This window comes from Phytophthora ramorum, assembly GCF_020800215.1.
Source record: "Phytophthora ramorum isolate Pr-102 chromosome Unknown Phyram_PR-102_s0002, whole genome shotgun sequence".
Classification (NCBI taxonomy): Eukaryota; Oomycota; class Peronosporomycetes; order Peronosporales; family Peronosporaceae; genus Phytophthora; species Phytophthora ramorum.
The window spans coordinates 4,156,146-4,180,209 of record NW_027150648.1 but is presented as its reverse complement, the minus strand read 5'-3'; the positions used below and the strand labels follow the sequence as shown (position 1 = coordinate 4,180,209).

The 24,064-nt window shown below is 55.3% G+C and overlaps 9 protein-coding genes across 9 annotated transcripts; 5 read left to right on the top strand and 4 right to left on the bottom strand.

Annotated features, from left to right (window-relative positions):
- Positions 1-23: 23 nt before the first annotated feature.
- KRP23_2778 (Protein timeless-like protein) lies at positions 24-3,893 on the bottom strand (the record flags this gene model as incomplete). The annotated part of the gene is made up of 4 exons (XM_067887554.1): positions 24-1,818; positions 1,890-1,960; positions 2,026-2,635; positions 2,707-3,893. 4 exons carry the CDS (start codon positions 3,891-3,893, stop codon positions 24-26), a joined length of 3,663 nt encoding a protein of 1,220 aa, XP_067750132.1.
- A 108-nt stretch (positions 3,894-4,001) lies between these two features.
- Positions 4,002-4,978, top strand: KRP23_2777 (uncharacterized protein; the record flags this gene model as incomplete). Its single annotated transcript, XM_067887553.1, has 2 exons — positions 4,002-4,683; positions 4,761-4,978. 2 exons carry the CDS (start codon positions 4,002-4,004, stop codon positions 4,976-4,978), a joined length of 900 nt encoding a protein of 299 aa, XP_067750131.1.
- A 122-nt stretch (positions 4,979-5,100) lies between these two features.
- On the bottom strand, positions 5,101-7,588 carry KRP23_2776 (Chloride channel protein 2; the record flags this gene model as incomplete). Its single annotated transcript, XM_067887552.1, has 3 exons — positions 5,101-6,950; positions 7,016-7,161; positions 7,227-7,588. 3 exons carry the CDS (start codon positions 7,586-7,588, stop codon positions 5,101-5,103), a joined length of 2,358 nt encoding a protein of 785 aa, XP_067750130.1.
- Positions 7,589-9,831: 2,243 nt separating this feature from the next.
- Positions 9,832-12,332, bottom strand: KRP23_2775 (Chloride channel protein 2; the record flags this gene model as incomplete). Its single annotated transcript, XM_067887551.1, has 2 exons — positions 9,832-11,836; positions 11,899-12,332. The coding sequence occupies 2 exons, from the start codon at positions 12,330-12,332 to the stop codon at positions 9,832-9,834; spliced, it is 2,439 nt and encodes an 812-aa protein (XP_067750129.1).
- Positions 12,333-13,729: 1,397 nt separating this feature from the next.
- On the top strand, positions 13,730-15,557 carry KRP23_2774 (Choline dehydrogenase, mitochondrial; the record flags this gene model as incomplete). The annotated part of the gene is made up of 2 exons (XM_067887549.1): positions 13,730-14,769; positions 14,843-15,557. 2 exons carry the CDS (start codon positions 13,730-13,732, stop codon positions 15,555-15,557), a joined length of 1,755 nt encoding a protein of 584 aa, XP_067750128.1.
- Positions 15,558-15,985: 428 nt separating this feature from the next.
- KRP23_2773 (Secreted RxLR effector protein) lies at positions 15,986-16,393 on the top strand (the record flags this gene model as incomplete). The annotated part of the gene is made up of 1 exon (XM_067895819.1): positions 15,986-16,393. One exon carries the CDS (start codon positions 15,986-15,988, stop codon positions 16,391-16,393), a length of 408 nt encoding a protein of 135 aa, XP_067750127.1.
- A 1,895-nt stretch (positions 16,394-18,288) lies between these two features.
- Positions 18,289-18,732, top strand: KRP23_2772 (Secreted RxLR effector protein 10; the record flags this gene model as incomplete). The annotated part of the gene is made up of 1 exon (XM_067887548.1): positions 18,289-18,732. One exon carries the CDS (start codon positions 18,289-18,291, stop codon positions 18,730-18,732), a length of 444 nt encoding a protein of 147 aa, XP_067750126.1.
- A 1,038-nt stretch (positions 18,733-19,770) lies between these two features.
- KRP23_2771 (Choline dehydrogenase, mitochondrial) lies at positions 19,771-21,618 on the top strand (the record flags this gene model as incomplete). The annotated part of the gene is made up of 2 exons (XM_067887547.1): positions 19,771-20,918; positions 21,000-21,618. The coding sequence occupies 2 exons, from the start codon at positions 19,771-19,773 to the stop codon at positions 21,616-21,618; spliced, it is 1,767 nt and encodes a 588-aa protein (XP_067750125.1).
- A 91-nt stretch (positions 21,619-21,709) lies between these two features.
- On the bottom strand, positions 21,710-23,372 carry KRP23_2770 (uncharacterized protein; the record flags this gene model as incomplete). The annotated part of the gene is made up of 2 exons (XM_067887546.1): positions 21,710-23,249; positions 23,323-23,372. 2 exons carry the CDS (start codon positions 23,370-23,372, stop codon positions 21,710-21,712), a joined length of 1,590 nt encoding a protein of 529 aa, XP_067750124.1.
- Between the last annotated feature and the right edge of the window lie 692 nt (positions 23,373-24,064).

Genomic DNA, 24,064 nt, shown 5'->3' with positions numbered 1-24,064 from the left:
CATGCACAAATTGAATTTAACAGTTATTGCTGGCTGGCAGATGCATCAGCAGCAGGCGCTTCTACTTCTGCTCGCTGAACTTTCTTGGCTGGCGTGTCCTCCACCTGTGCATCGCCAGCGGCGTCTTCGGTGCTGCGGGCCCTCTTGAGAGACTGCGCGGCATCATTTTGCTCCTGGTCGTCGTTCAAGCTGGCGGCCTCCATTGCAACCGAAGGACTTTCATGCTCAGCATCAGTCTCCATAGCCGCACCGTCAGCGTTATCCTGTGTCGGTGACGAATCCGGTGCGAGAGAGCTGGTCCTGGGGTCCTTGTCAGTGGCATCCTCACTAGCTCCGAGATCTTGAGTCGCTTCTGCATCCGTGGACTGCTCCGATTGGCCCTCACCCCGCGCGTCCAAGCTATCTTCAAGCACTTGGGTCTCCTCCATATCCTGAGATTGGATGGCATTGGCATCACTCACCGGGGGGATTGTGAAAGACACGTCTTCGGTCGGGCTTTTGCCACTCATCTCGTCGTCGTCGGCAGCATTCGATGCATTAACAGATTCCTCATTTGCTGGAGCGACGGCGCTAGTCGGTTGAGAGAGATTCGCTGCAGTGGGATTTGAACCACCTAGCAGCAACTCGTCATCGCTATCATCGTCGCTTAAATCTGCTCCGCGGCGTAGACGTCGCCTCGGGCGAGCACTGTCGAGTGCTGCAAGATCTTTTTCCAGACGTGACTCTCTCAAAACTCGAGTGCTTTCCTCCTCCTCACCCTTCTGCTCGCCGCCCTGCTCACCTTCCGAATGACTTTGCTCGTTTTCATCCTCGTCAGACGAATCGTGGGTCTTTCGATGAAGCTTCAGATATTTGACACGGCGTTCAATCTGCTCAGGGGTTCGATCGCGTTCCTGGAACATATCCTCGTACGAGATCACTTCGTACACAGACGGCAGGTGACGATATTTCATGAACATTTTAGCCAGGTAGCGATCCTCGACCTTACTCCAGTTCTTGGCACGCTCAGTTGCCGCACGGGACATGGGTGTCTTTTTGTTTTGTTTTGGCTTGGCAGCCCCAGACGGATTCGAAGATGCATTGTCCTCGTCCTTGTTGTCCTCCTTGTCCACAAGCGAGGTGGACTGGAAATCTGACGGCCCCAGTGAAAACTGAAATTCTGCCTCACCCTCGAGCTCCTCATGATCCAGGGCAATTCGATGCCGTCTGGATTCGTTAATTGCATCGATTCGCTTCTCACGACCCAACGCAACAGCTTCCGATTTGGACTTGTTCATTGACTCGATTGGATCGTAGTTTCGCTGGATCAGCATGCATGACTTGGAAGGATACGGCTGGCGCAGGAGAGCCTCCACAAAAAGCAAATTGTTCTTGTCCGCAAGCGTGAAGAAATCTCGAACAACGCCACGAATGAAGTCCAGGAAATTCTTGTACTCAGGGAGGCGCTGGATGTATGTGTCTTGAAGAATTTTGTTGAACAACATAAGTACGTGGATGTTGAACAGCATTGGCTGCATCGTCCACTCCTCTTGCGGGTAGATCTGGAAATGCTTCGTCCGGTAGAAGAACGAATGAATGTAGTGGTTCAGTTTCGCAGTGTTCTCACGGTAGTCTGTCAGGAGAGAGCAGTACATCCGGATTGTATCGGACGACACCATGCTGGAAAAGTACTTTCGCACATCAAAGTCAGCCTCCTTACGCTGCATTTCCATCAGCAGCTGAGCCTGCCTCTCCGTTTCCTCTTCGTCTGTCGAACTGTCATCTGAGTCCTCGCCCTCCTTTGATTCCCCACCAGCCTGCTTCTTCTTCTGTCGCTTCCTGTAATATTAGCAATGACCAACCATCAGCAACAATATCGTAACCTTTCAGTGGTATACGCTGCTACGTACTTGTCCAGGTACGCTTTTCTTCGCGAAAGAACCTTGATAGTACCTTGAGAGTCGAGTACTTTAAAAACAAGCTGCGTTCAATGAATCCGCTATTAGTATAAGAGCCTCTTTAGCACAGAAAAAAAAAAAAACTTACATGGGTAAGGGTAACGACGTCAACCACGTATGCTTTCGGGAAAAGACCTGGAGACCACGTTTTCAACAGCACCGGCAGGCGATCCAGGAAGTCACGCTCGTATAAAATTTTGTGCTGCAATGAATCCGCGATACGCTGGAAACGGGGGTCGTCGCTGGCTGTTAGCTCAGCAAGATATGCCATCATCTCGGCCAAAAGCTGGACAGCAACCGTCATGCCGTGGTAATTTTTCATCGTGGCGTAGTTTTCGATCGACTGAAGCACAAAATTGAAGGAGAACATGTCCAACGTAGACAGCACCGCCTTCTCATCGTAGTCAGGCTTTTCAGGTGCCGGTGGTGGGGGCGTGGTGAAATCCAACGCATTCTGAAGCTCCGTTGTTTTCTTCTGCACTGCCTTCAGCTGATGTTTGTAGTGCGACTTGAGCGCTTGGATCTTCAAGCGGTGGTATGTGGTCAGAAACCAAACGAGGTGGAAATACTGAAGTCGATCTGTCGAGATCAATTTTTGGCTCCCTCTGCGAAACTCGGTCTTCAATGACGTCGTGAGCTGGAAATATGATTTGGCAACGATAGAGTCGCAGATCTCCTGCAGAACCTTCATCGTACGTCTGCGGTCACACAAGCGAATAAAGGTTAGTGCTCGCTCAGTTGGTTCACGCACCCTTACGCGAGAACTTACTCATCGGATTCGGTCACCCTCCCTTTGCCGCCAAAAACCTCGTGAATATCGGTGACCGGGGCTGCACTCTTCTTTCCTCTCCTCCGGGAGACCGGCTTCTTGGCTGCCTGTGGGACCTGGTCGTACACTGTTTTGGAGAAGTCCGACACCACTGTCGCCCGCCCAGTGGGGCCGACCATCTTCATGATCCCACCGAAGTTGGAATGGCGATGTGATCCAGACTGGTGCAGAGCCGACGCCTTCTTCTCGCTGTCCAGCTTCGCAAGCAGATTCCCACCTGCAGACGCAGCATTCCGAGCTCCTGACGGCGTGGTCGTCGCAGCTGCCTGTCCACTCGAGCTGCTCGACGTTTTCCCCGTCAGCTGGTTCTTCGCGTATGCCACCACGCACTTGGGCTGGGAGCAGTCCAGCGTCAAGTCGATCATCTCCATGATGAGCAAGTTCCACTCCCTGTTCTCCGGCGCCTCGATATCCTGCGTAAACAGCAAGATCATCTCGTACACGTTCTCGTCGTGCAGCGTGCAGATAAAGTCCTCCTGCAAGTGGCTGAAGTAGGACGTGGTGGACGTGACGAACCGCGGGTCCTCGTTCGGGATCGCCAGCAGGTTGCGCAGCAGCGTGAGCACGATTTCCATGTTGAGAAAGTCCTGCGGCGTGCGCGCCGAGCCCTTGCGGGACAGCGGCTCCACGAGGATCGTCATCATGATGGGGACCACGCCGCAGCGCAGGAACTCGTGCTTGTACTGCCTCAGGTACTTGAGTTGCTGGGCGATGTTGGTGGAGTCTCGTGGGGGCTTCGTCGTGAGCATCACGAGCACCTTGAGGATGGAAAACACGAGCTTCCAGTCGTGCTGGTGGTGCACGAGCAGCGGCAGCAGCTTCTTCTGCAGGATCTTCCACTTGCCCAGCTGCTTGGTCACCAGTCGGTGCTTGGCGTGGTCGCGGCGCACGGCGCGCTGCAGGTCGTGCACCCAATCGTCGCAGTTCTCGCCGCGCAGGAGCACAGGCGCCTCGCCCTCGGTCTGCACGCGCAGCATGCCCAGGTTGGAGCACACGAGCAGCAGCTCGTTCATCATGTCGGCGTCCAGCGCGGGATCGTTCCCGTCCTTGTCCTCGTCGGACGAGGACATGGCGAAGTCCTCCAGCTCCTCATCGCGCTGGACAGTGGCGTCGGACGTGTCCGCCATTATTCCTAATGGCTCACTTTAGCTACTGGCGCCAAAAAGCGGCGCGAGAGTGATTGTCGTATACACTAAGTGCGATTGGAGTCCGAGCCTCAGTTTAATCTTCACAGGATGGAAGCGCTCGCAGGACCGCTGCCTATGGAGCCGCAGGCGCAGGACGCACAGGATCAACCGATGCAGGACGCACAGCCTCAGGACCAGACCGCGCAGGGCCAACAGCAGCAGAGCTTCGCGTCCTCCGGCTACGACAACGCGATGCAGTTCCAGCAGCAGCCACAGGCCCAGCCGCAGCAGTTCCAGTCTCCGCCCCAGCAGTATCAGCAGTCCCAGCAGCAGCCCCAGCAGCAAGCCATGTACAACTCGCAGGCCCAGCAGATGAACGCCTACAACCTCAAGGCGCCGCCCGCTATGGCGTTTGGTGCCTCGTCCGCCGCCGTGGAGGAGCGCGCCACGCACCTGCTGGCCGCATGTGAGTCCTGCCTCGTAGTTACGCGCGTGCCGGGCGTGGACTTGTCGTTCCGCCGCATCATGGAGCGCAAGTGTCCGCGCTGCGGCGGCACGCTGGTGCTTCCCCAGGAGGTCATGGAGATGCTCATCCTCTACGGCAACTTCGTGCCCGAGTCGGCGGCCGTCACGCTCGTGCTGGGCACCATGGTGCTGCACCCGTCTCTGCGCGCGGACTTCATGGCGGCGGCGATGAACGAGCTGCTCATCCCGTTGCAGACGGACTTTGTCTATGATGTGGCGGTGCCCAAGCGCCCAGAAGGACTGGGCATGTCGCTGCGCATGCACCGTGAGCGCCTTACCGAGTGATATGGGGGATTCCTGTGGATGATTTTGACGTTATGTGGCTGTGTGTTTTGTTTGCAGAGGGAAACCTCGTGGTTGGCGGCTTCATTGATTTTGAGAACAACAGTGAGAGTCCGTCCGTGGCGGCTCGGATCATTGCCGTGGACGACGTGCTCGTGGCCATCAACAAGAAGTCCATCACGTCGTGGTCTTTTGAGAAGAGCATCAGCATGCTCGCGCATGCGGCGTCGCCCGTGTACCTGACCTTCCGGCGTCGCCAGGCTGTCATGCTGCTGTAGACGGGTGCAGCTGATAGGAGTCCGTTCGTGTACTAATGTGACTGGTATTTTTTCTTTGTCGTTTGGCCCAAGGACTGAAAACAGCACCACCCTCAGTTGTCATCTTCGCATTATTAAGTTATCTACGAGCTGTTGCAAAAGCTCTTGCCTGAATGGAGAAGCCCCTTCATGGTCACAACGCCCTCGAGAGAGCCGCGGTTGCACACAAAGCAGTGATCACAGCGCAGCATGGTAAATACCACGTGCAAGTCGCCCAGTGACGTGCTGCTCGAGATGGTCATACCAACTGGCTGGATAATGCAGGCGTTGCTGTCTGTGATTTTGACCGTGTCGTTCAGCTTCGCACGCTTGAAAGCCGACCACCCCTCGCTGAGCAACGTGAGCATCTTCTCGTCATCCATCAGGAAAGGAACAGGCCCGCTTCCTTCTAACGGGTTGGCCGCCGAAGTAAGAGCGCTGTACGTCTCATCGACGGACATTTGGCCGTTCAGTCCCCCGTTGCGATTGCTTCTGATGCCATCAACCATTGTGGCCCACGAAAACCCTGATGACGACGACTTAGGCTCCTCTCCTAGGTCCTGTTCCGCACCGTTGAGATCGTTTGCGAGGTAATACGCTCGGACGAAAGTCTTGAGGTGCGTTGAGCTCACAACGCCCAACAAAACCATGGATTTATCGTCCTGGACAACGGGGATATTCTGATTCGGGAGACGATGGAGTGCCAGCAACAGCTTCGCCACGGTCGTCTTCTTGGCGACGTACACGGTGAACACCTCTACGATATCCTCGGCGCACGCGTCTGGCTCAAAGTCCATAATCGGGAGGAATGGAGTGCCGCTCACTACCAACATCGTATCGTACACAGACCTCTCTTTCGACAGGTTGGACGTCGCCATAGCAGAAAGCACGGCGCAGAAAATTGGGAGAATCAACGACATCTCGCCCGTAATTTCGAGCGTGATCACCGCCACAGAGACGGCTCGCGTCGCAGCGCCTCCAAACGCAGCAGCTCCAGCGAGGGCATACGCGCCCGGAGTAGCTCCGATGCTAGGGAATACGGTTGATAGCGCTTCACCGAATAGCCGGCCGAAGGCAGCGCCGCCGATGAATGTAGGCACCCACACACCCGTCGGCATCTTCACCGAGATGCACACTGGCAGCAAAAACATAAAGATCGCTGGCAAAACGGAGAGCGTGTAAAACTTTGACAACTTGTACCAGGAGTCTGGGAGATCCGCTTCGGTGAACAGCGTCGACAGCGTGTAAATCGTCGTGCTATGCGCAAACTCGCCAGGAACGTAGGTTAGAGTTCCACACAACACAGCGACGACCACAGGATCAATCCACTCAACGAGTACTTTTTTCCAAGTCCGCGATGACTTGCGCAGATCTCGTCGAGTCTCAGCAACGACTCGCAAGAGTTTGATCATCGCCGTGCACAATAGTCCTAGAACCGCCCCCAGTAGCATGTAAAGCGGGATCTCCCAGATAGAGAATGGGCTCTCGCCGAAAGACGTGGCCAGAATCGCCGTGGTCGCTTGCTTAGAGGTGCTTTTCGCCAACACCAGCGTCAATCGAAGCATGACTGCGCCGGAAACAGCACTGACAAATGCCTTGACGTAGTTCGACATGAGGTAGTAGGTCGCCGTGACTTCCATCGAGAACAGAACACCTCCGATTGGCGACGAAAACAGAGATGACACACCAACGGCGCACGCTGCAGCCAGGAGCTGGATCCGGCCATTGAGGTGCGAGCTAAAGCCGCAGTAAAGTGGCGATCTCAGGAGGTGGTGCGTCACAATCGACATGATGTGCACGTACGCACCTTCAGTGCCTACCACCAAACCAGCACCAACCGAGCAGATGAGGCCCAGGACTTTTACAACGAGGGTGGCAAAGTCGAAGTAGCCAGGGAGATACAACCGCGGGTCGATCCCTGTCAAGATTGCCTTCATCTGCGAGACACCAGAGCCTTGACAGAGACAAATGTTAGACACACCCACTCTCGAACGCTCGTACTCGCCCACCACGTGTTACCTGCTGCCACAGGTGCAATCCGTGTGATAAGAAGACCCACCAAGGAGAAGACGACAGTGTGACCCGTCCAAATGCAGTATCGAGCTGGTTCCGACGTCGTCTGCCCCACCATCGTATCTCTCAAATCCAGCAGCTCCTGACAAACACTAGACCGCAGCAACCCATGAGCCACCCCGCCTGCCCTCCCCTCACCACAGACTCCTGTACGCACCTCCTGATCCCGTAGTTCAGGGGCCCCCCAATGACCCCCAAGAGCACCAAAAAGCTCACCGCCTTCAGCTGTCGACGGTAGAATTTCTGCTTGTTCTTAGCCCGCTCCCGCTCTCCTCCAAACAGCGAGCCGCTGGACATTGAGCGTTGCGCCGCATACTTGCGGAAGGCGTCCAGGAAGTCCGCGTCTTCGCTTCGAGCGTCCACATCCACTAAATAGTCCCCAATGGACCCATTGTCCTCCAGGTGGTACGACTCGGCGCGCTGCTGAAACTCGTGGAGACTCGCGATTCGCCCCGTGCGGCGCTTGTGAGCAGGCAGCAGCTGGTCCCCCAGTCCGTTGGCGGCGGACACCATGAGCATGGAGAACAAATACTACCCCTAAACATGTCCCATGTGCATCGCTTTGGCCGATGGCCATGGACTGGCACAGTGGAGGCAAGGGGCGAAATGAACCATCGCCTGCGATCGCAGACGGCAACGACATCGGAGAGAAACCGGTGAACCACCTGGCATGGATCGACTGGATGAATGGAATTCTAGTTGCATGTACAAGTAGACCGGTACAGTCTGTCGAGTGAAAGCAAACGTTTCAGGTCCGATTGGACAAAGCGTGAATGATACACGTACGTCGACCTCCTCGAGCAGCTTTCCATTCTATCCATACTTGTACGCGTTACCACAGGTAATCGTCGATGGCGTGAGTGTCTTCAACCTTGTCGAGCGGATCCCATGATTCCGAAGCACAATGGAGCGTGAGATCTTCAAAGTTTGTGCACTTCAAGCGTCGTCGACACGGTGTCGGAGTATTGATCACCCTTGAGTTGACCACAGTTAATGGGTCCTACAGCACTTGCAAGAGTCTCGGTATTGGTCCAGGACTGCTGTGCACTGAGGTTCAGTCGGTCTATTTACAAGTTAGTTAGGGAACCCTCTTGGGTCTTGAACAAAGAGTTCAATGCATGCGTGGAGTCGAGCCCCGTGTCTGGCCTTCGGTGTTTCTTGACGGACCCCTGCTTCCCAGAAACGAGCTGTCAATGACTGACTCTCGAAACACGACGTCATTTCTCACATATTGATTGACACAACCGTGCTCCTGATGTGCCAGATCCGCTTCCATTCGCCGTTGCACAGTCGTCCTGAAATCGTTCGTGTAGTTGAAGGGGTGGGGGTTAAGAGGTCCGCTATTTGTGTTTAGCTAAGAAACTTTAGTCCTGGTATCGCTGGAGGCTTTGATTTATTGATAAACCATTCTGTGGTGTATTGTCGCAGCTAGTTTGCTACAGCTCTTCTTGTGTGCGGATCCGAAGTGTTGCAGGTACGCTGTCGTGGCGGAGCACCTCTTTCGTATATTTTGCCAATTGGTGCGACTTGAGTAATGCTGCAACTGCTTTTTGTAGTGTCTTGTTTGTGGTTTTCCAAAAACAGTTGATGCAGTATCCACCACGATCGCTTTGATGCTCTGGTTCGCTCTTGCAGGCCCCTTGGTGGACTTTGGCCCAATAAAACCCAAACGCCTCGCTTTCCTAGTGCATCTGCTCGTTTCACGGAGTGAAATAGGACATGCCAATCATGCAATCACCGTGAACACAGCATACCTAACATTGAGGACGCGAAAACCTAGTGTTTGGATTGGCGTGTGAGATGTCATTCCCTGAATCGCTGCTTGAGTCTGGAAAACAACAGCCGCTTTGCTTTCTGTGCTCGCTGTCAAATATCTCCCGGTTATGGATTAACCATAGCGTGCACTGAGTGCACGTTGTCCATATGATCCAGATAACTTGCATTGCCGCTTCATTGTCCTCTCCCCAGTCAGAGCTGTCCGTTCTGGGGACGCTCGTGCTCCCGTCCAGTGGCTGACTAACTTACTCCAACTTGCTACTGCGCTCCAACAGTCCCAGAAGATATGGCCAAGGTCTCCTTCGTGCCCGCGCATTCAGGCGTTTTGGAGCAACTGTTGCCTGTCTTACGACCTGGGTGATCAAGGATGAGTTGCGCCGTGGCGACTCGGCATCTTAAGGTAAACACGTCTCGTAAAGTGCAGCACAGCTGGTTCCTCGGAAGTGCTGCTGTGTATGGCCAACGAACGCGAGAGCCTGTTAGCTGTAAACCGGACGGTCGTGATTTCACGTCATTGGAGATTGCATGAACTTGGACCGCATCATTGGGTGTAATAGTACAGGTAGAGCGCTTTCATTCCTCAATTTACCTCGTCGCTACGGTACCAAGACTCTCCAAAGCGTACACGCACGTACTACGAACTCGACATGAAGATTGTCCAGGCTGTAATCATCGCGGCAGTACTCTGCGTGGTCCAGGTTAGCGCTAAAGCTCCCAATGACGACGACCCTGCCCGCGGCCCGTATAACCGCGGGAAAATAGGCGGGTGGTCTGTGTCTCCGGAAGACTAGAGAGCTCAACGTGCTCTCATGCCACCTGACACGTACACGAAATCAACACGAAGTCGCTGGAAACGTGACGCCACTTTTCATTTCCCTTTCAAATACTTTTTGGTGCAAGGTTTTCGTCGCTCACCACATCGACGCGGGGTCAGCCAAACTCGCCAAGCCAAGTAAACACATGCAAACGCCATTCTATCGAGTACTTTATGCGGCGCTGGAGAACTTGCCTGAACGTAGCAGTCCTTTCGTGGTGACGACACCTTCCAGTGCTCCGTGGTTGCACACGAAGCAGTGATCGCAGCGCAGCATGGTGAAGATCATGTGCAGGTCGTCCAGGGGCGTGTTGCTCGAGATGGTCATGGCCATGGGTCTGATCACGCAGATCCGCCCTTCGGTGATTTTCACGGTGGCGTTCAGTTTTTCGGCTTTGGCGCTGTCCCAGCCTTCGTTCAGCAGCCCCAGCATCTTTGAGTCGTCCATTAGGAACGGGACTGCCCCACCGCCGAGTACGTGTGGCTTCTGGCTCGACAACGCGTTGTACGTGATGTCGATAGAGCCTATGCCGTTGAAGCCTCCCGTGTTGTCGGTGGGGGTGTTGAACGTGAGTCTGTCTTTCAGTGTGGCCCACGACATTAACGGCGTCTCGGTTTGTGCCTTTTCACCGAGGTCTTCGTCGACGCCACCGAGACTGAGTGATTCGTAGTTCTTCCTCACAAACCTCCGCAATTGGGAGCCGCTCACGACGCCCAGCAAGATCATGGTGGCATCGTTTTCAACGACAGGTATTTCGTGGTGCGGCAGGCGCTGAAGCGCGAGGAGGATGCGTGCGATAGTAGTTCGCTTCGTGATGTAAACCAGGCACGATTCCACAATGTCACCTGCCGACGCAGTTGGTTCAAAGTCAATGAGCGGCAAGAAGGGCATCCCGCTCACGACTAGGAGAGTGTCGTAGACTGATTTTTCCTTGAACAGGTTGGAGACCGCCATCGCCGCGAGCGACGCACAGAACAGCGGGAGAATCATGGACATCGCTGCTGTAATTTCCAGCGTAATGACTGCCACGGAAATGGCCCGAGTAGCTGCAGTGCCAAATGCGGCAGCGCCAGCCAACGCGTAGGTACCGGGAATCACGCCAAGCCCGGGGAATATCATTGCGATGACTTCTCCAAACATCCGTCCGAATGCAGCGCCAGCGATGAACGTCGGCACCCAAATTCCGGTCGGGATTTTCAGCGTGATGCACAGCGGGAGCAGGAACATGAATACTGCAGACAAAACCGAGAGCGCGTAGTACTTCGACACGACCTGCCACGACGAAGGGAGCTCTCCTTCAGTAAATAAGATGGCGAGGTCGTCCATCGAGTTATGCTGGGCGTATTTCCCAGGCACAAACGTCAGCACCGCCGTCAAGATTGCAGTAGCAACCGGATCAATCCACGTGACCAGCACCTTTTTCCACGCCTGCGAAGACTTTCGAAATGCACTCCTGCGCTCAGCGATCTTGCGCAAGAACCACATCATCGCCGTGCAGAGCAGCCCTAGAATGGCTCCGAGGAGAATGTAAAGCGGAATCTCCCAGATAGTAAATGGACTGGCAGGGAACTGCGTCTTCAACACCGCCTGGGTCGCGAGATTGGCTTTGCTCTGAGCCAGCACCAACGTCAGGCGCAGCATCAACGCCCCAGACACTGCGCTGATAAACGCTTTGATGTAGTTGGACATGAGGTAATAGGTTGAGGTCACCTCCATCGAGAAGAGCACGCCGCCGATAGGTGACGAAAAGAGCGACGACACGCCTACAGCACACGCTGCCGCCAGCAATTGGAGCCGACCGTTAAGATGCACGCTGAAGCCCTTGAACATCGGCGTCTTGAGCAAGTGGTGCGTGACAATGGACATGATGTGCACGTAGGCACCCTCCGTGCCAACAATTAGACCGGCCCCGACGGAGCAGACCAAACCGGCGACCTTGGCGAGGAAGGTGGAGAAGTCGAAGTAGCCTGGGAGGTACATCCGTGGGTCGACTCCCGTAAGGATCGACTTCATTTGCGAGACTCCTGATCCTGCAGCTACAGGCGCGAGCTGGGTGAAGAAAAGTCCCAGCATCGAGAAAAACACGGTGTGTGCAATCCAAACCGTGAGCTTGGACGTGTAGTTTGGAGCCTGGTCGACGAGGTATTCTCTCAGGGTTATGAGGTAGTTGTACAAACTGCAAGCACCGAAAGTCGTTAGTATCGACCATACACGTTTGAGCGACAGAGGACAACGTACATTCGGATGCCGTAGTTCATGGGTCCTCCGATGACCCCCAAAAGGATCAAAAAGCTCACCGCCTTGAGCTGGCGACGGTAGTAGGTATGCTTGTTCAGGGCTCGACTTCTCTCACCCCCGAAGAGGGACACGCCCGAGATGGAGCGTTTTGTCCCGTACTTTCGGAAGGCGTCGAGGAAATCGGATCCAGCGCTTCCGCGGCGATCAGGAGCGACTTCGACGTAGGTGTCACTGGCATTGGCGTCGCTCTCGTTCCGCAGCAACGCGGTGATCGGGATCTTTTCCCCGTGGCCGAATTCATTGGCACTGTGTCCGTCGTAGCGAGCCGCGCGCTGCTGGAACTCGTGGAGGCTTCCGATGCGGCCTGTTCGTCGCTGGTGGGCTGGGAGCATCGCGTCCGCCGGCGTGGTGGGCTTGTCCTTTGGCAACTCCATCGTGCCAGCGGCGTGCTGCTGCCTCGGCAGCCCTTGCCCCTCGATCTCACCCCGCCCAGCCACTACGTTGACGCCGCGCAAGATTCCTTCTCCACTACAGTCCGCTATTTCCAGCGCTTTGCGATGCGACGACTGCGACAGCTTGACGATCGACCAAGTGCTTACAGTTCTTGACGTCGGACCGCAGTGCTGAGTGGGCTTTTTCGCCACGAAAGAAATAAATCACTGGAGGACAGCCTTGGCGGAGAACGAACTGCTCTTGATGGCGGTGAACCGTAAAACGAGACAAAGTGTCCAGCGTTGGAAGGCACCTGGCGAACGGATAGTTGGGCGCTGCTTTCGACCATGATTTGGTTTGCTGCACGGCAACGAGCATCTACTTGGAGGTGCAATTACTTCAGGCACAATGCACGTCGGGGTAAATTTATCCCCATTTGCAACGCACGGCTATCGCAGGGAAGGAGGATGTTTCACACGTCAGTAGCGCGTCCCAACGGAGTGTTGCGGACGTTGATCCGTTGCAGAATTGACGCTACCGCTGGCAGTGTGAAAGACGCCACGAAGTCGTCGACACAGCTGAGGAAGCAGCGCCATTGAACAGATTGGACCCGCAATCGACTCATAGACCACAACGTGTGCGCTGATACAGACGGTGTGTCTGCCAGTAGACCCGACGTGACCAAGACGCTGAACGAGAGCACCTCTCCAAGCTCGTCTGCGCAATCGATTCAAGCTGCAGTCTAACCTCCTGCTGTCGTCTCACAAGGCGCTCAACTGGACAGCCATCTGCGCTACTGTACCAGGATAGCAATGGCAGCAGCGCTTCGCTTTTCGTTAGCATGGAGCTCTGAGCTAATAGCGAAGATAGCGAGTGGAAGCGGCTGGACTCGGCAGGACACCACGCAGCCCACCAACTTGGTGAGCAAGATCTGAGCTTCAGGCGTGTCAACAGCTGTTCAAGATGGCTTCGAACATCCGGCTCTTTGCGCACATTTACGTGCATTCCATCGGCGAAACCCCGACTGAGTGCCTTAGTGACACCCAATCGGCGAAATCCCCCCGCTCCTGTAACTTTGTGACATCACGGTACTGCGACACATGCGCATAACCGGGTGGTCGATCTCCGCTGCGTCAGCAGTGTTGATTCAACACACACAACAGGCACAGAGGCGCTGGCCATGCATGGCCGGCCACCTCACAGCGCCACACGCAACCGCGTCTTTGCAGTCTTTACTGGCTGCCAGCGCCACCTGCGCTGCGAGCGTGACCCCGATTTTCCTCCAATCGCATTCGTCATCGCAGCTCATTGGACCAAAGCCGTTTTTGAGCCCCACCCTCCGCGTCATTCGAAGATTGGCTCGCGACCGCACAAGTTGAACTGCCAATAGCCCTGCACAATGCTGCGCCACTCACTCCGCTCCTCCTCCGTCGCGCGCGCCCCACAGCTGGCCACACGCGCGCTGAGCTCGTCGGCCGCCTCCGCCGAGTACGACTACGTGATCGTGGGCGGCGGCTCGGCCGGCTGCGTGCTGGCCAACCGCCTGACCGAGGACCCCAACAACAAGGTGCTGCTGGTGGAGACGGGCCCGAATGACCGCACCAAATGGGACTCGTGGAAGATCCACATGCCCGCCGCGCTCACGTACAACCTGGCCAACGAAAGGTACAACTGGGACTACTACACGGAGCCCCAGAAGCACCTGAACGGCCGCCGTCTGCCCTGGCCGCGCGGCCGCGTGCTCGGTGGCTCCTCATCGCTCAACGCCATGGTTTACATCCGCGGTCACGCGTATGACTACGACGACTGGCAGCAGAGCGGCGCCGACGGATGGAGCTACGCCGACTGCCTTCCCTACTTCCGCAAGGCGCAGAACCACGAGCTCGGACCCGACGACTACCGAGGAGGCGACGGCCCGCTGCACGTCATCCGCGGCAACCAGAAGGAGCAGATCCTGTTCAAGAAGTTCATTGACGCCGGAGTGCAGGCCGGCTACCCGTTCACGGACGACATGAACGGCTACCAGCAGGAAGGATTCGGCTGGATGGACATGACGGTCTGGAAGGGGTTCCGATGGAGCACGGCGTCCGCCTACTTGCGACCTGCGATGAAGCGCCCGAACTTGACGGTCGTCACGGACACCTTTGTGAGCAAGGTGGTGTTTGAAGGCAAGAAGGCGGTCGGTGTCGAGACCGAGGACCGCAAGCAGAAGTCCACGAAGCAGGTCCGGGCCGCGAAGGAGGTGATTCTGTCCGGCGGTGCGATCAACTCGCCGCAGCTGCTGATGCTGTCGGGTATTGGTGACGCTGGTCACTTGAAGGAGGTGGGCGTGCCTGTTGTGCAGCATGTGCCTGCTGTGGGGCAGAACATGGAGGACCACCTTGACCTGTACATCCAGTACATGTGCAAGAAGCCGATCACGCTACACAACGCTACCTGGTACGATCCTAATGGTTTCTGATCACTTTTGTTGCTTGGATGAATTTCTTACTGGTATATTTTGCTCTTGCAGGAAGTACCCGCACAAGATGGCTGCGATTGGCCTGGAGTGGATCCTTCGTCAGACCGGCATGGGAGCTTCGGCCCACTTGGAATCGGGCGGCTTCATCCGCAGTGCCCCCGGCAAGCGTCACCCTGACCTACAGTACCACTTCCTGCCCGGCTCGCTGACGGGCCAGCTTACTCCTGGTGCTTACCACGCTATGCAAGCCCACTGCTCGCCGATGCGTGCTCAGAGCCGCGGTTGGCTCAAGCTGCGTAGCAACAACCCGCATGAGCACCCGATTATTGAGCCGAACTACCTGAGCGTGGAACAGGACATCGTGGACATGCGTGCTGGCGTGAAGCTCACCCGTGAGATTCTGGAGCAGCAGACGATGGACGAGTACCGCGGTGACCCGATTTCGCCGTCCAAGGACGTTCAGACCGATGCTCAGATTGACGAGTGGGTTCGTCAGAACACGGAAAGCGCGTACCACCCGTCGTGCACTAACCGCATGGGTGTGGATGACAACACTGTCGTTGACCCGCTGATGCGTGTGCATGGCGTCGAGAACCTGCGCGTTGTGGATGCGTCCATTATGCCGAACATCGTTAGCGGCAACCTGAACGGGCCGACGATTATGATTGCTGAGAAGGCTGCCGACATCATCCTGGGCAAGACTCCTCTGCCGAAGTCGACTGCACCGGTGTACCAACCCAAGAACTGGGAGACCAGCCAGAGATAAGCAAGCAGCTATGCCACCAAACCTGGTTCCCACACCAACGACGTGAGCTGCAATTTTGCGCTCTTCTCTGGCTGCAGCATTAAATCGGTCTTTTACTTTGACGAAGCTCTACCTGACTGCTGTAGCATTGCGCGAAATGGAAGAAGCCCGAATACACTCCAGATACTGGAGCTGATTGCTTTATTTTAATACATGTATAGTACATGTATAGGGCACAAGCTTTGTTTTCCACTTTGTTTTTCAGTACAAGTTGCATTATTGCAGACAAATTTGACGTGGTTTCTTTACCCAGACGCGTACATCTGTACTATCTCGAGCTTTGCTACGGAAAATTGGTCTGCTTCTCCTTTTCGGTGCTTGCAGCTGCTGATTAATCGACCACTTCGCAACTCGCTCTCTAGTGCTCAAGCTCCGAGACAAGAACAATCATGCGTGTGCACTGCATCATTTTGGCGACCGCTGTCATGCTCCTCGCCGGCTGCGATTCTGCCTTCGCAGCTACGGACGCTGAGCATACCAGGATCGTGGCGATGATGACGGCTGAAACCTCGGTCTCGACTTACGGTGGACAGAACGACGGTGCCGACAACAGGATCCTGCGAGCCGAAGGCACGGTAGACGATACTGAGCTTTCTGCCGAAGACGAAGAGCGTGAATCGGGGGATTTTGTCGAGAATGTCAAGTTCTACTACTGGCTGAAGATGGGAAATACCCCCGCAGATATCTATCAGAAGTTTTTCAAGGGCGTGGACCGAGCCATTGTCCTCAAGAACCCGAATTACGAGGTCTGGAAGAGATACAAAGCATATTATGAAGAGGATGCCAAGTCTGCGTAGTTTTTGTGTAAACGAATCGTCGACCATGCCTGGCATCGTTTTTTGGAACTCTGCTGCCTGCTTGGCCGACAGTGTCCACTGTCGTATTGTACCAAACGGATAAAGTTCTTTGCGGAGTTGCGATCGTCATTTTCTTCATTTGAGAACACATCATACAAACTTGTCCAGAGTTATCAATCACTAAAAAAAAAGCTCGAAAACACTCTTACAAAACATTTGTGGCCTTGAAAATGGCGAACAACCTTACAGTGTTGTACTTGTCGTCGCATACACTGCCATTGGAGCGATTCCCGCAGGCATTTAGATCCATGATTTACCCTAACCGATACTAGAAAAAACATTTTATTCTTCAAGTGTTTAAAGGCAGCGGCTCAGACTCAAAATCTGGGTTTTGGCGGAATAAACCTGCGAACATGCATAAATGACCTCAATTAAGCGCCCTACCTGTCAATCTTAATAACTTCAACTAACAAGACACACTCTTTTTCCGCATCAAGGTCTGTCCCGCATCACGGCTCCAGACTGCCCACCACGGACGTGGAGGTGGACACCGAGGCCGGGCAACAGCAGCGGAGTGAGCAGGAGCTGGGAATGCTCAACTTGGAAGCGCGTAGAAGAACCTATTCAAGGCGCGTAGAAAAACCTATTCAAGCCTTTGAGCTGTTATCACCAGCCACAAGCATCATGACAAGGCGCGGGAGGGTCGCAGGTGTCGAGAATGACAGCCCCCAGGATGTGGACGTCCTCCTGGAATTCATTGGTGATGTTCTGCCGACGGGTGCGAATGAATGGGAGTCAGTGCGGCACAGCTACGAAGACTATGCGGTCGAAACCAACCGCGCAGAGCGCGAACTGGTGTCGCTCAAGAAGACATTTCAAGCGTTGCTCAACGTCAAGAAGCCAACTGGGGATCCAAGGTGCCCTGAAAATGTCCGGGTGGCCCGTCAGATCCAGCGCCGGATCGAAGAAAAGGTGCCTGTGGAGAACGACGTTGGCGAAGAAAGAGCTTTGAGCAGTGAAGAGGACAGCCACTCGACAGCATCCCACACTCCTCCGGCGCTAAGTGAAAATGAAGGTGACAACTCATGCCATTACCCGTTTGCACCCTACCTGAGTTCATAGTGCGAAAGCAAGTAGTGAAAGCAGCTAACATCGCATCCGGTCGTGGTGATAAACGGTCTGTCATTTCCAGCGCCGTAATTCGTCTCCCATGCCGTTCCATATCGTGGCTCCGGGTGGAGGTCGGCTCTTGTGAGGTAGTGTTGGCCGCGCTGACGATCACGCTTCTCTCTCTGGCCTTCGGCGGTGAGTGCAAGCATCAGAATGAGCACAATGCTCTCGTCGTTGCCCTCGTAACTCATATTGCTATAGATGCGGAACAAAGTGCTGCGGGTGGGCACGTACTTTTCTAAATCTGTGCGCACCAGCTAAACCTATGTTTTGGCGTCCCAGAGTAGCTGCGGGAATCGCTCCACTATACAAAAAAAAGACTTGTACACACACCTGGGATAAGTTGGCCTTCAGAACATCACGCAGCTTGGCCTTGCTTGTGTGGCATGAATCTAATTGCGCTTTGAGTGGGGATCGACACTTCGCTGCGTGACCGGTAGTAGTACAAAGGGATACACTTCGAGGTGCATGTATTATTAATAATACTTCACAGCCGGGCACAGCCGTTGTCAGTGACAGGTCCTTGGAAGCATTCTCATAAGTATCATGTCATGTAAGTTATTGGTGTACCTACAACACTCAAATCACAGGATCCTACTTGTCGCGTAATCGTAAGCTCCCCGTGAACAGCACTGCCTCGTTCGCGGTTCTTTTGGGCTTTCACTTCTCAACTCGCTCTCCAGAACGCATCGCAGGGGTCTCGAAGTTAGGTTGACTGAACAACCATGCGCCTTCACATCGTGTTCGCCACAGTGGTGCTCTTCCTCGCATGTATCAATGCTGTCTCCGCGGTCTCAGGCACGGAGAAAGCCAAGCTGATGCCTGTGTCGGCAGTCGACACCCGCTTGCTTACTGCTGGACAAGACGGAGGTGCTGACAAACGATTTTTGAGAACCAAGACGACTACCGAGTACGACGGTACGGAGGTTGAGGAGAGAGCCATCACGGTCGGCAACACCCTCGAGAAGGCAAAGTTCTACTACTGGAAGACGATGGGAAAGAGGCCTGGAGACATCTACCAAAAATACTTCAAAATGGTGGATCCAGCCAATATCGCCGAGAGCCCCAAGTACAAAGTGTGGCAAAGGTACGACGAGTGGTTCACCAAGGCAAAGAATGCCCAGATTATCAAAAACCAGAAAGACGCACTGGCCGCCCGACCAACGTGAGTTGTGCGGCGACTCAGCTGTAGCTCACTGTTTGTAGCTCGCTATTCTACTCTGCATCAGTATGCGGTAACTACTGCGAACGACAGCAGAAACAAACGAAGTACATGTACTGGATCCGATCCAGCAATGTCAACCTCTCTTTTTATTTAGTTCTCAGCATCATCCCGACTCGCTTGCAGCTCCCACACAACCCCGCCTTCACGTTACCGGTACTCAGCCGAACGAATCGTGCTGGACAATGGACCCAAATCTGTCAAAGATCTTGTCAGGGAGGAAGGTGTTCCTGTTCACGCTGTCAATACCGCAGCTGCTGCTACTCTTTGGTGACGCATATCGCCTGGAGGTGGGGAAACCTCTATCAACCTGGGAATACTATGCAGTAGTAACTGGGACTCGAATGCAGCTCGGCATGTTCCGCTGAACAATGTGTCGAAGTGATTGATATCCGGGCCGGCCAACGTGCTGAAGTTGCGTACGGGTTGGTCGACACTCGACCGTGGCCCCGCCAGCCCGCAGTTCGAAGACGCAGAGATTCCTTCGTCAGTTGCTACCATATAGGTCGGCTTTGTGCACAAGATCTTGAGCTCCAGTCCTGCAGCCGCATCGCGAAAATATCGGATGCACCGAGTTTTTATTCGGTTCGACCCCGAGTTCTCGCTGTTCGAAGGGCACTCGCTCGCGGTAACGTGGCGTCATACTTGAAGTACTTATCCACAGCCATTAATTCTACACGTGCTTCCTGCACAAAAGTCATCGACAGCAAGGCTTCTGGGACACGCCTTCATTGCTTCCTCGCTCCTGCACAGCTCGGTGCCGCAGCGTTCCCAATTATAATAAGTTCACTCGACGTGTGGATTCCATGGCATCATCCGGCCTGCATAAACGCGGAAAGCTAACAATCGCCAATGCACGATACCGCCAATTGACAATGCGCGGTCTCCCTCCCGGCGGTAGCTTCGTTGTCTGCAATCGCCCCGGTTGACGTGGCGTCCCCATTCCTATTCTTGCCTCGACGGTGCTGAAACAGCGACTTGTGCCATGCTTCGACACACTCTGCGCGCGGCTGCACCTGGTCGCCAGGCGCTCGTCACCCCGTCAACCCGAGGACTCGCCTCCTCCGCAACTTCCGCCGAGTTCGACTACGTCATTGTGGGCGCAGGCTCCGCTGGCTGCGTGCTCGCCAACCGACTGAGTGCCGACCCCAACAACAAGGTGCTGCTCGTGGAGGCCGGACCGAGCGACCGCAGCCGATGGGACTCGATTCTCATCGAGATGCCGGCGGCCGTCCCCATCAACCTCGCGGACGAGCGCTACAACTGGGACTACCTCACGGAGCCGCAGGAGTTCCTGAACAACCGCCGTGTTGGGTTCCCGCGTGGTCGCGTGCTCGGCGGTTCGTCGTCGATCAACGCAATGCTGTACAACCGCGGTCATGCCAAAGACTACAACGACTGGGAGACGAACGGCGCTGAAGGCTGGAGCTACGCAGACTGTCTGCCGTACTTCAAGAAGTCGCAGAGCCACGAGCTCGGCGGCGATGTCTACCGAGGAGGTGACGGCCCACTTCGTGTGGTGAGGAACACGCAGAGAGATCAACCTCTCTTCCAGGCGTTCCTGGACGCAGGAGTGCAGGCGGGCTACCCGCTCACGTCCAACATGAACGGTTTCCAGCAGGAGGGTGTGGGCTGGAATGACTTGACGATCCACGATGGCAAGCGAGGCAGTGCGTCGGCCGCTTTCCTCCACCCCGTGATGGACCGTGAAAACCTTACTGTCGTGACGGACACGCTGGTGAACAAGCTGGTCTTTGACGGCAAGAAGGTGGTGGGCATTGAGGTCGAGAACAACAAGTCCAAGGCCGTGTCGAAGATCTTGTCGGGCAAGGAGGTGATCCTATCGGGCGGAGCTGTCAACACGCCGCAAGTGTTGCTGCTCTCGGGTGTTGGCGACGCGGATCAGTTGAAGGAGGTCGGTGTGCCTCTTGTGCACCACTTGCCGGCAGTCGGGAAGAACATGCAGGACCACATCGGAGCCCACCTGCAATTTGCTTGTAAGAAGCCTGTCACGCTGTACAACGCGTCGAAGCGCTACCCGGGCAACGTGCTCAAGATTGGGTACGAGTGGTTGACCTCGAAAACCGGCCCAGGTGCGAGCCCCCACTGTGAAGTGGGCGGCTTCATTCGAACGTAAGTCGCGATGGTTTTTATTCTCTGCAAAGTGGGTCTGACAACTAACTCTTCTTGCTGAATGTGCGTGATGGTACACAGCGCACCCGGAAAGCAACAACCTGACATGCAGATTGTATTTAGTCCTTGTACGGTGGACGAGCGCTGCCAGATGCGCGAAGACCTCGGCCACTCGATGAGTGGACATATCGCGTTAATGCGTGGCTCTAGCAACGGCACCTTGAAGCTCCGCAGTGCCAACCCTCGAGACCACCCCCTCATCGACCCCAAGTACATGGCCGAAGTGGAGAGTCAAGTCACATTCCGTGAGGCTGTGAAGCTGACGCGTGAGATCTTTGCCCAGAGCGCGTTCGAGGAGTTCTGCGGCGAAGGACTCAGTCCTCGCGACAGCGTGCAGTCGGACGACGAGATCGACGCGTGGGTTCGCAAATACGCCGGGCCTGAGTTCCACGTGTCGTGCACGGCCCGCATGGGAGTGGACGACAACTCGGTCGTGGATCCGCAGACCCGCGTCCACGGACTGGAAGGTCTCCGCATCGTCGACGCGTCGATCATGCCGAACATCGTGAGTGGCAACACGAACGCACCTGTGATCATGATGGCGGAGAAGGCTGCGGACATGATTTTGGGCAAAGCGCCTCTGTCGAAGGCGGACGTGGCGGTGTATGAGCCCGAGAACTGGGAGACCAGCCAGCGATAAGAACAGGAGCAATTTGCAGCAGCATAGAGTTGAAGGTGACAAGTTGATGCAGCGTCATAATAATGAAAGAAAATGGCTGCATTCATACAGCTCACACACGAAAACTCGAGCTGTCCACGAGTGGCGTTGCAGCGCTGCTCACTGGGACGATCTGTCGGCGAACCCAGATGAATCTGGAGTTATCGGGCTCAAGCGGGGTCCATTTCCGAGTGTTCGAGGTGGCCTTGTACCGAGACTGGATTCGTGCCGCGGCGTTCTCAACGCGTTTGATCCAGATAAGCCTAGTGCTACTTGGATCGACTGGAACCCACTTTCGGGCAGGCTTACTAGGCCTCCGCCGTGGGTTGCTTCGGGGAGCAGAATGCACGTTTGCATCGGCTGAGCAGCGCACCCAAATGAGACTTGAGTTGGTTGGGTCGAGCGGCTCCCATCGGTGCTTGGTCACTAGAGTAGCCGAACGTGCTGAAACCTGTGCAGCAGGCTCCTTGGCGCTACCAGATGCCCGAGAGGATTCGACGCCTGACATAATGAAGCCGTCCATGGTCACCGTGGCGTTTCCGATACCCAACGCTCCCCCGTCAAGGTCACTACCGTCTTCACTCTTGACCACAGCAGCCACCAATGCCTCGACGACTGCTTCAATTTCTGGGTTGATGGCGTCGGATTCATTTACAATGTCGATTTCCTCGCCCTTGATGGTGCGGTCCTGTTCTCCTTCGCTCACGGCGGCGACCAATCCTTCAACGACAGCTTTCACCTCCGAATTGATATTGTCCAGCTCGATGCCAGCAACATCATTTGCAGCAGACGGATCGTCAAGTGGTTCACCGTTACCAACATCAGCAACCGATTGCATGTCTTCGACCGCGGCAATGCAGGAACCATTTTCTTGGTCATGATCACCCCCCGCACACGCAGCGTCGGGGCCATCGCTGAACACCTCGGTTGTATTGCTGTTGGCATGGGGACATTTGTCAGTGGTGTTCAACGGTGCGTCTTCAGTTGCGAAGATGTTGGTATAGTCCTCCTCAGCCTCTTCGTGGCAAGCTGACAGTGATACAATGTCACCACGCTCAACTTCATCGATTGCAAGTCCCGCGATAGTTGGGGCAGGACGGTGCAACCAGAGAAGTTTGTGGTTGTTCGGGTCTCTCGTGAAGCACTCGCGCTCCAGGGTTATTCTGGAAGGAGGAGGCATCGCAACAGAAGCATTGCTGCTGGCACGCGAAGAAGCACCACCGAGGGTACTCACTCGACATCGACTGCTTGCCCGGGTACCCGTACTGCCAGCAATGCTCTCTCTTCCTTGACTACTGGTAGCGGTAGCTGTGGTTGCAGTGCTGCTTGGTGTGTTGACTTCGTCGGGTTCTCTCTTGGGCTCCAGTGCCTGCTCCAGTGCAGACAGCCACGTCCCAAACGTGGCAGCATCGGGCGCTTGGAAACTCCGCCGCTTCTTGCCGTGCCGAACGGTGAACCGGTGGCGAGCGAGGTCTCTCTTCGTGGGCGGCTCCAATCGTGCCGGGTACTGCAAAATGAACTCCTCGCGTCCGCCAAAGAGCGTCGGTCGTGAAATGGCGAACACGGGCGCCTCAGGCTGTGGTTGCTCCACCAACCGAAGCTCTGCTTTGTGCCTGTTGCCAAAGTTAATGATTCGACGTCAGCACCGAGTCAAAAGAGTAAAGGTAAAGTGAGGCCGTCACTCACCAGAAGAGGTTCAAGGCTTTGGTCTGCATTGGGCAGTCGAGACCTGCCATCTTGCTGCAGTTGCTGTCTACCGACGGTGCGGTTTCGCGGCCTGCCGAGTCTTGGGTAGGAGCTGGCGAGTTGCGAAATGCCTGGGCGTCAGGGCAGGGCAGACTGCAGCATCAAGTGGCTCTTGATGGTCAGTTCATGCTTCAACACATGGCCTCTGCTGCCCACACTCGGGCAGGTGTGGGGTGCTGAGATGTGAAAACAATTGCCCTAAATTTTACCAAGACATGTTCACCTTATGATTTCCTCAGTCTAGCCAAGGGGTCGAGCGTGAACGATTTCGTTCCAGAAGCTCCGTTAAACGCGCTGCACAGAATGCGGAAGTTGCATTGGAGCTATGGGAAGGAAGCTCCCGTGGCTCAGCTGCAACTTCCGTGCGTGGGGCCAGTTAGCTGTTGCTGTAGCTGCCGTGAAGACTGCATTTTTCATTAGCGGGAATAAGGTCGGAAGGTACAGTATTAATAACTGTAGCCATTTCGCATGCTTCAGTTTCCACATGTGTTGTACTTGCCTATGCTGATGTAGCGACACCCGCGGGGGCAATGGCGGCAAGCACCTGAAGCGGGCAGTACTGCTCGCTGGGCAATGCGCTACAAAGTAGAAGCGCTCGACGTCGGGCTTGATCCTCCCGGGCGATGAATACATGTAGTGGCGACCTACATTTAACACTTGACACTGCAGTTCATGCTCGAAT